Source organism: Phalacrocorax carbo, chromosome 2, assembly GCF_963921805.1.
Source record: "Phalacrocorax carbo chromosome 2, bPhaCar2.1, whole genome shotgun sequence".
Taxonomy (NCBI): Eukaryota; Metazoa; Chordata; class Aves; order Suliformes; family Phalacrocoracidae; genus Phalacrocorax; species Phalacrocorax carbo.
Window position 1 is genome coordinate 26,397,502 of NC_087514.1, and position 10,273 is coordinate 26,407,774.

The 10,273-nt window shown below is 42.4% G+C and overlaps 1 protein-coding gene across 1 annotated transcript in view; it reads right to left on the bottom strand.

The window, feature by feature from the left end:
* LOC104046010 (neural-cadherin) overlaps positions 1 to 9,427 on the bottom strand; it is a 42,339-nt gene extending 32,912 nt beyond the window's left edge. The window contains exons 1-8 of the mRNA XM_064442381.1: positions 9,233 to 9,427; positions 8,557 to 8,782; positions 7,026 to 7,230; positions 6,530 to 6,641; positions 2,526 to 2,775; positions 1,477 to 1,619; positions 965 to 1,137; positions 455 to 623 (exon numbers count right to left, since the gene is read on the bottom strand). Coding sequence (XP_064298451.1) covers positions 455 to 623; positions 965 to 1,137; positions 1,477 to 1,619; positions 2,526 to 2,775; positions 6,530 to 6,641; positions 7,026 to 7,230; positions 8,557 to 8,782; positions 9,233 to 9,362 — 1,408 coding nt within the window. The 5' untranslated portion in view covers positions 9,363 to 9,427. The remainder of the gene's footprint in view (positions 1 to 454; positions 624 to 964; positions 1,138 to 1,476; positions 1,620 to 2,525; positions 2,776 to 6,529; positions 6,642 to 7,025; positions 7,231 to 8,556; positions 8,783 to 9,232) is intronic.
* Positions 9,428 to 10,273: the final 846 nt, after the last annotated feature.

The window sequence follows — 10,273 nt, forward strand, 5'->3', positions numbered from 1 at the left end:
CTGCCACTGCCCTGTTCTGGTGCGAGGGTTTGCCTCTATATGCAGTGCACTGGACCTCCTATTGGTGCGTGAGATGAGAAATAAACTCTGGCCCCACTGAAGGGAAGAACAAAGTCAAGCTGTTAAGAGTAACACTTTCTGCTCTGCATTTTTATAGCTACATTTGATCCAACAAAGAGAACTGATACAGAATAGCTTTTTATCTTCTTGCTGAACTGGGGTTTTCTTCCCTACTTAATTTGTCATTTAAATCACTATAATCTTGACTTAGTCTATGTGCACAGCTATCAATATACTCTGAACTTTTTCCAGTGTTTATTCTGTAAGCTGCTCCAGCTAACCCTGCAGTTACACTGTTAAAGCACGAGCCCACACAGACACACTCATACAGTGGCATTCTCATCACCATACCACAGCATTTTCATTTAATCTCAGTAACCTGAAAGCTACTGACCTGTGTCTGGGTCAATGCTGAAGCCTAAGGAAGCTCCGTCTCGGTGCATGAGCCCATACTTCACCTCTCCATTGACACCGAGGTCTGCATCGTAGGCTTCTACCTGCAGCACATACGTGCCTGGAGGCTGATTCTCCAGAACCCAGGTGCTGTCGCTGTAGTAAGTGCACTAAAAATACACCCAAAAATCCAACCCTATGTATTACACAGAGCCACATGAATTTGCTGCACAGTGTCAATATTTTTTCCAGCACATCTGAGAAGAACTCAGAAGAGTATCACTTCTATTACTTATACTCACAAAGAAATCAAGCTCTAAGGCAGACGAAGGAAGAAGAATGAAGACTTTACGCCTTAAGTATGAAGAAAGCTAGCTGTGTGTTCACTTACAGATTCATTCTGCTCCACAAACACAGTCCCTTTGGCCCACCCAGCAGTCACCAGCAGCCAAGAGAAGTCTGTAACCCCAATTATGGATGGGAAAAGAATATCTGCAGAAAGATGTCTTACCTCTCTGAAGACAGGCTTGTTGTTATTAATGTCATTAACTCCCACAATAACCTCAGCAAAACTGCTGAGAGGGGTGGGTCCCCCGGAGGCATTGTCATCTATTGCAGTGATGTTCAGTGTGTATTGTGGCCTTTTCAGGTTGGGCGGTGGGTTTCTACGGAGTTTAATGATACCTGAATTTGGAAGCATAAAGTGTCATTTCATTTTACCATGTAAACAAACAAAGTCAAATGAGCATCACATTTCTCTGCCAATGTATTGTTGGACCAGTTTGTATTTTGGTTGCAAAGCACAGGCATCAGTCATCTTTGACTGCACAGTCCTTGGACCCAAGTTTTGGTTGATATTTGGAGACAGGCCATCATATCAAAGAACTAATTCTCATTGACACAAAGCACCCCCATTTGCAGATTATATAAATATGGTGCTTTCTTATGATTTTTGACACACAGCTGAAGCAGAAACAATACAGATTAGATAGTAAATAACTGTTCTGAAACATCTTTCCTTACCTTTCTGACTATCCAGTTCAAAGTTGCCCTCTTCATTGCCTCCTGCAATTAGATATAGCAGCCCATCTCCGTCAGGGTCTTTTGCCCGAACAGTAGCCACTAAAGTGCTGGGACCAGCATCTTCCGAAAGGAAAGTTCTGTAACTGACGCACATACGGGAGCAATGGCAGCACATTCAGTATCAGAAGAACCATCACCATGTTAACCATCAGCCAAGGATTTTAAATTCATTATGAATGTAATGTTTTTTTAAGCTTTGGGCATGAAATCATGGAATCTTTACTCAGTTTAAGATGAGACTTGGATGTATTTTAGGATTGTAATCCTGCATTTTTGGTGTACGTAATTTCTAAGGATCTTTTGGAAGATATCAATATGCACCGTACTACATTGCACTGCAAACCAGGATCACTTGACTCCTAAAGATGAGAAAAAGGACTACTATCCGTCATGCAGTGTTTCTTATGTCCCTATATACTCATGGAAATCATCAGATACTACAGACATGAATGTAAAACAGTATTTCATTTTGTAAATAAATGTATGTAAGTTTTGTGTTTAAAACGTGTCCATATTTTAAACTTTTGCAAAAAATAGAAAGTATATTTATTCAGGAAATGAAGGAAGGCATTTTAAACAAGCAGGGCCTCATGAAATTAGTTTATATACAATCTGCTGATGATAAAATTAACTTTTAATGTTTGCTAACTACCATCTTTATATGTCATATATTTATATATGGACAACCACTTTGAGACCTAGAAGTCAACATAGTGAAAATCATTCCCTATAGAGTTAGGTCTTTTTTCCACTCTGTTCTGTCTACATAAACTTAAAGTCAATATGCTGGTATCACAGCTGGTGTATTTTTGGCACAATCTAGAAAAGAAAGGCCAACATCTAAAGCCTTTCTTCATACTATTACTCCTCGATTTCACTGGTACTTATAGTTGCACTTAACAACAAGTTACCGTCTAGCCAAGTATTATTAAGATTACAGGTATGAACAGGATCTGTGGAAACCAAAGCAGGCGTTCAAGCTGGCTTACACAGACTGGGAGAAGACAGGAGCCTCATCATTCACATTGGCCATTCGAATCCGCACAGACGCCGTCCCTGTCCGAGGGGGATGTCCTTTATCGACAGCTATCACCACAAACTCATACATATGGTTTGCTCGCTCAAAGTTCAGCCTCTGGTTAGAATTGATGACCCCGTGATGCGTGATGGAAAAATCAGTGCTCTGGATGAAGTAAGTGATCTCAGAGTTGGAGCCAGAGTCACAGTCTGCTGCAAGCACTGTTAGAGAACATAGAGAACACATTTAACAGAACGGTCATGCTGCAGAAGAGGTTTGGTTATGCTATTTCCTACCAAGTCAACTTCAGATACTTTTTTTTTTTTTTTTCAGAACAGACATCACCTAAATCTGTTTTATCCATAAAAGCCTTATTTTTGTGGTAAGAATCTGGGAGCTCAGCAGGAGGTTGGGAGTAAAAAAGCAAAACAACTCTTCCCCTCCTCCAACCCAGCCTGAGTGATTGCAGCAAGGCGGGTTTGTATGAGATCCGTGATCCCAATGCTATACAACATGCTTTGTACAAATAGCAGTCGACACTGGTAATTACCACACAATCAATATGTATGTTGGTAGAACATTATCAGTCATAAACTGTGTCCTCGCTCTCTCCAGGGATGCCGTTCAAATTTAATTAGCTCCCAGCTATGTTATAGCTAAAGTACTTTTTAATTACCTGGTGCTTCAAGGTACAAAGAGTGATTAAACATTCCTCCCCAGCAAGTGTTTATTCAGTAGGTTGGGTGTCCCATCTGCTCAGAAGCAGCAAATCAGCAGAATAAAGAGCTAGGGCTCACAACACAGTATCAAAAGTGATTTTTAAGAGCAGGAGCTCAGCTCTTTAATTACCCTGCCATTTTTCTAGCCAAACAATGAAGCTTGCACTCATACCTACACTGATATTAAACAAAATCCTCATTCTACCAGGAGGATAGAGATGCAGCCAGCGTGGTAGCACACAGCCTTTTGGAAGCAGGACAGTGACTGCAGTGCACGGACACCGTGACAGACAGCTGCACGGTCATCCAAAACTGAGATGAAGAAACAAGGAATCATCACTAACAGAATATTAACTCAAAGGGGTTAATTCTCCTCAAAGCGGGAGAAAAAGATTTCAAAAAGTGCACTGAAATCCTGTGCTACTTAGTTGCAAAAACCGTAACTACCTCTGCCTGTGGAAAGTTATTCATCTTGGTTTAAAAGGACATTTAGGGTCGTTATACCGTTTTAACATCTCTCAAAAGCCTACTGTTAACAAATGTTTGGGTGTGTTACATGCTACAAAAGCAAGGGCTTTCAAGTTAATCACTTTCTTGCTGTACTGAAAACGTAAATATACTAAAAACTCAAGAAAGATTGAAACGAAAGTGACTTAAAACTGTTAAATTTAGTGGTCAAGTATTGGTTTTAGAAAGATATGCAGAAAGTGAAAACATATTTGATTTGAAAAGTTCTGATTTATTCTGTGGAGTTGTTACCAAGATATTGTAATAATTCACAAAAATACATTTCATGTGCTTAACAATGATACTTCCCCCCACCCCCAGATGTTTCTGGCAAATAGGGAACAGGATGCTTACTTCCTAATAGCAACTGGGAATTCTGTTCCCCTTCCATTTCATTCCACCCTGCAAACTGTTCTGCATTGCAAAGGTATTTCAAGGATCATATAGCAACCACAAACAGGTCTGTGCTAGCTCTACCCATGCTCTAAGCTAGCTCAGTGCAAGCTAACTCCAGCTCAAAGCCTAGTATGTCAGCACAAAGTTGCCAGCTACAACTCCAAGCCTTGCTCTGCTGGCACAGTGGTGCAGCTGAAGCAGTACGCTAACCCCTGCTGAAAGCATCCCTCCGTGCTTTTCAGATCATAGCTTGTTTGTATCCAGACATCTTAAAGCACATGCAGTGAGCATAAATCTGCCTGTAATGACTAAGTAGACAGACTGACTCAGCTAGCGTAGCATCAGCACTACAAACACGATACAAACCAGGCTTAGATTGTGTTAAAATAAAAATGGTTGACGACTAAAACCTACATTTGCATTTGCATCATCCATAGTATTAACAAATGGCATATATCACACTTTTTCACTGCCATCTATAGTAACCCAGTCAGCTGCAAATACTGTCTCAAATTTGCATTTATTTTTGTCTGTGGGACATTCTGAGGTTGCAACATCCCACCCCTCAAGAAATCACAGCCAGGGTAACAGCTGCTTTTCTTTTTTTTTTTTTTCTGAGATGATCCTTGCTTTGGCAGGGTTAGTGGCACAGCGCTCATCCAGCACAGGGTACAGGTGACTGCACATATGGCTTCCTTGCAGCCACTACCAACGCTGCTCAGCCCTTCAACACCAAGTTAGTGTTCACCCACACGTTTTCACTGACTGCCACTATACTTCCACCTCGCATTTTCTTTTCTAAGAATGCTCTTTCTCTTGAAATGTACCCTGTATGGCAAGACAACCAAATGTTATGCAATTGCATAGCTTCGTTGTTCTGCTGTTCTCCTTGCTTTGGACATGGAGCATACAGTTTTTTCCCCACTTTTGTGGGGTGGGTGACTTTTGATCAGCTTGACAAGTCTCCTGGAGAGAAGAGCATTCACCTCTGTAAGGAAAATCACATGCTTAGGAATTTCAGGAGTTGATCATTCTGATCAACTTTTTTCTTCCCAAGAGCCATTAAACCAAAAAATGAGCTACAGCAAGCTCTGAACTCTCTTGGTAAGTTGTTAGAGAAAGCAGTCCCTGCAGCCCTCTTACCAGCATGTGGCTACAAGGGAAGGTAAGCTTGTTATCACCATTGCGACTTGCACATATTCAGCTTCAAATTCAGGAAATTTACCTCGTTGCCTTCAAAAGACATGTCTTAGACATAGAAATTCTTGCTAAGTCTTGCCTTGGCACTTACCCATTTCTCACACGTGCATAACCCCCCTGAGGTCTCAGCCCATGTTCACATTACTACCCCAGTACCTGCCCCTACTTTCAGTTTGAATACTGACAGCGAGCCTGTAAGTGTTCTCCTAGTTTTAGGCAGAACACAGCTGTGGCATGTATCACATCATGACAGACCACGTCAGATCCTGAGACACCTTTGAAGGTGTTTAACTGACACCAGTAAAACAGGTTGGAGAGTAGGCTTTTGTTCCTTGTCCTTTGGACTCTGAAGATTGAGGCAAAAGGTGCAGCATCATGCAAGTTCAACAAGTGAACAACATCATCCAAGATCATCCAAGTTCATCAAACATTTCAAGAGTGACCGTGAAGTTTTTGTTGGAACTTGGGCCTTAAAATTATTTCCAATGTCTCTAGTCTTTTGACAGGATACTATTCTAGCCTCTAAAAATATTGTCTGTGCGCTCAGGGTTTACGTGCAAGTGATATGTGGCCATGTTAAACATAACAAACTTGGAATGATAACTGGTAAGCCACAATCATAAATATAAAAGTTCACAGGCTTTCCAAAGGTTTCTCCTTTAACACTTCGTAAGTCAATTATACAGCACTAATACCTATTTGATAAAACTAGCTGCTAAAGAAAAACTCCTTTATTTTTTTTTCTTAACACATTAAGAAAAGAAAAATGAGTTGCAGATGCTTCCAGGACACAAAAAGATGACCAAGTGGAGTTAAAAGACAGACACAAGATTTTTAGGAAACAAGCTATGGCAATCCACTAAGTCACTGCCTGTCAGCTGCCTTAACTGCTCTTGGGATACCACAGGATCCTTCCATGGGCACAGCCGTGTGACACAGCACAGTGGTCCTCACCTGAAGACACTCACAACTCTACTTCTAGGATACCCAAAAGCCACCTACAGCTCTCTAGGAAGGCTACCATCCCCGTCTTACAAAGGCAGTGCTCGCTGTGGAAGAGACAGCACTTCCTCACAGTAAGAACATGTACATGTAGCACAAACTAGCAGGTCTGTGGCAAGAGGGAAATGAAAGGTACCAGGATGGTCCCCACCTTGCAGTAGAGACGTGCCAACAGGAATGGTTTCGGGAATGTTGTCTCTGCTGTAAATTGAGTGCTGGAATTCAGGAGAACAGTCATTTTCATCGGTGATATGGACCATGACCTGAGAAAAAAAAAAGACATGCTGAGAGATTTTAGTTTCTACACTTAGGACACTGCCTGGGCAGGCATTGCTTTTGCTGCTGTCCCGTCCTTATGCCTTTGATGCTAAACTTTTTCCTCACATGACTCCTGTAACACATGGAATTATTATCTCCTCCGCTTCCAAGCGGATGGGAAGCAAAGCCAAAGAGAAATAACAAGAAGTATCTTGCAGAGCCTAGATCTGAGCCCAGAGCAGAGCCCAGCCTCCTGCCTGCACCATAAGGCCTCCTCCCTCCCAAGTATCTTCACATGTTTTCTAGGCTATCTGTGTTGTAACTGGTCCTGCTAATGAGGTAATGAAAATTGCAGAGACAGTGGGTAGGAAGCGAAGTGATCCACGTACCTCAGTCACGCTGCTAAGAGTGCTCTCAACTTCCATGGCTTTCAGTAAGAGGTGATAGAGGTGGTGCTCATTCTCATAGTCCACAGGGTGGGTCAGGCTAAGCTCTCCGCTCTCCTGCCTCACCCTGAAGAGCCCGCTGGGGTTTGTCAGCAGAGTGTATGAAAGAGGCTGGCTCTGGAAAGAAACAGCCTCAACAACTGCTACTCTGTAAAGAATGAGAGAATAACCCTTTGCTTCAAAACAATAACAACAAAAGCTGTCTCCTGAGCACCTAGAAGAGGAAGACGAGGATGACGAAAGGTGAATTGCTCACTCTGTCAATGCTGGGCTCAGCTTTGTACTCAGACTGGAAATCCCTGTGGTACAGGGAGCCCACCTACCCTCTCTTTTCTCACCAAACTGATCCCCTGACATAGCAGGGCTAGGATAACAACCTATTTCAAACCCCTACTAACATGACAACACCTTTTTCTTGCCTTTTATACCCTTCCAGACACTTGACAGCAGTTACTGGTTTAGCTTCTGTTACAGAGGGAGCTGAGCTGCTACACTTTTGACTCTCTTTGAAGCTGTATATTCAGAAAAGGAACCAGTTAAGAGATGGATGGGAAACCCACGAAGCACAGGGCCTTTCCAGACCCCGCTGTCTGCCTTGGCAGGGCATGCAATGAACGTTTGCCTCCCTACTGTGACTTATGCTTTGAAGCTCCATCTCTCACAGCAGTCTCTGGCCAGCATGAAAATATAATTTAAGCCCATCTCAGTGAAAGCTCCAGGGAAGGAGACAAATTTCTCTCCTCCTCCTCATTCAGTCTCTTTTAAGGAGTAAGTGGCATATCTCCAGTAATTTTTTCCTACTTCTTCAGCTTATTTGAGGTTTCCTACTCCTTAAAGGCCCTGTGGCACTGCTCCACCTGCTACTTGGTGCCTTAAAAACCCATGACACTCTCAAGCAGCTGAACAGTGACAATAAAACCAGAGCCAGCTTAGCAGCATCTCCCCGTTGTGGCTTGGCTTAGCTGCTCTTCACACAACAGCAGAGCCCCTTGGAGACTTAGCTGCACCTATTTGCACATCACATGGGCGTTGTTATCTCAAAAGTCTGGGAATGACTTGCCCTCCTAAAAAATGAAATACAAGTCAAAGAGGATACAACCAACTCCAAACCTGGTTAATTAAAAGCCATATTTTTCAAGCACTCATTTATATCTGAAGTGCTCCAGGAGATGCATAGCCAGAAGTTTGGCTATTTTAATTCATAATGCAATGCAGTAAGACCCCAAGAGCATTAAAATAATAATTTCAGCAGAATTCCAGCATCCCAGGCTCTACCATGTGCCACACTGGAGACTCTCAAACACCAGAAAAGGCATAATTTCTTTTAGAAAACACAACGCTATTTTCGAAGTGTAATAGCAAACACGTATGCATAGCCCTGAGAAGTAACAACACAAAAATGTCACTTTATCGTGCTCTGTGAAGTTCCTCTCAGACTGCAGGGAGGGAGATCACCTAAAAAAGTACAACTTACTTTTCTCCTGCTGGAGTATTTTCAGGGACAAACACACTGTAGGACATGTTAGTGAACTGCGGAGGTCGGGAGCCTGCCAGGATGGAAATGGAGGCGTAAGGGCTTTTGTTGCCATACTCATCAGTAGCTTCCACAGTAACCACGTACTCCTTGTTCCACGTCAAAGGCAAGCCAGTTGTCATGATAACGCCAGTATTCTTATCTACTCGGAATCGCTCTTCGCCACCTATCAGTATATGCACAAAGCTGGTCTGAAAAATGCCCCACAGCAAGAATGTTTGCATCTTCACTATTTTAAGGTAAGCTATCCTCAAATCATCTACCTATGTCCTTGCATGCACCTCTCCAGTTGTGCACCTTATCTTTCATTCACACCATGTTTTGTGGTCTGGTGCAGTGTAAGAGAAGAAAACAGGTGAGAAATGGAGTCTTAAGCTAACGGTAAGGCTGCAATTGATTTCAAAATAGAAGTAAAGCAAAGAAAGTGGCAGCAAGAAAGATTCCCATCCACATAGCTGTTTTAAAGTGCCTGCAGCTTCTACTTGCTGTACTTGCTGTATCTTTAAGGATTCCCCAAGGGGAAAAAAAATTATCAACAAAATGATAAAATGGGAAATTCTTAAGAAAAATCTGCAACTTCACAGAATTTCACCATTTTTTTTCAGACTAGACCTACCTGCAATGAGCGTGTAAGTTATCCCAGCACTGGTGTTTTCATTGTTACTGTAATGTGCGATAAGCTGGTAGATGAGAGTGCCTTTTCGGGCGTCTGGATCGACACGTGCCAGGTACGGGTATGGGTACATGCCCCAGAACAGAATTTCCTCTTCTGGGGCAAGGAGTGTCACATGGCAGAGGTACCAGTCATTATCTGCAAAAGATGCATGGATTTCTAGGCAGCTCTTCACAAACTTTAATCGGGCATGTTTAAGATCTTATCCATTAACATCCATAAACAAACGGAATTGCCCATCGCATTTATCCTATCGCATGCACAAAACTTCAGTACAGATATGGACTTTGTCAGCTCGATGTGCATTAAGTGCAGTTAACAACTAATTAAAAATACTTGCAATAATAGGTTTTAATTAATTAGATATGCATATTAAGTGCTATGTCAGTTACACCATTTGCCCTGACACAGTTTTAAGTGCGTACTTATCCAGACTCCAGTGAAATTTGGCCTTTTTATTTTCAACAAATTCAGCATAGATGTTGCCAGTTTTACCAAATCAGGTTTAGGGCTTCTTAACATATTTCTCTTAAAATTCAGTGGAAGTGGTAAGCAATCAAACCTCCCTAAATTTCTTCCCGCACCAACGCTAATTTGTTTAGTTTTCTCAAACCACTGAATATTCAAGGAAAGGCAGACGTGCCTTCCATTTCTGCCCCCAGCATCCCATCTGGTTGCATCTTAGGTGAGTGAAACACCACCTTTAAAATGGAAACCCCCCAAGGCAAAGCCTCGGGCTTTGCTTCTGCAGGGTGAGGCAGCTGAGCCAGCAGCTGCAGGGAGAGAGCAAGCCCTATGTACTGGCAGGGGAAGCACAACACAAACTGCCCTCTACTGGGTATGGAGGATTGGGGGTTGGGAGCAAGCACGTCTATCTGAATTCCTGGAGAAAAATAGCACTTATGTTGACTGCCCCTGTATTGTTATGTGGCCAAGAAGTGAACTCCAATACCTAAAACAATCGGTGCAGATGACTACATCTGC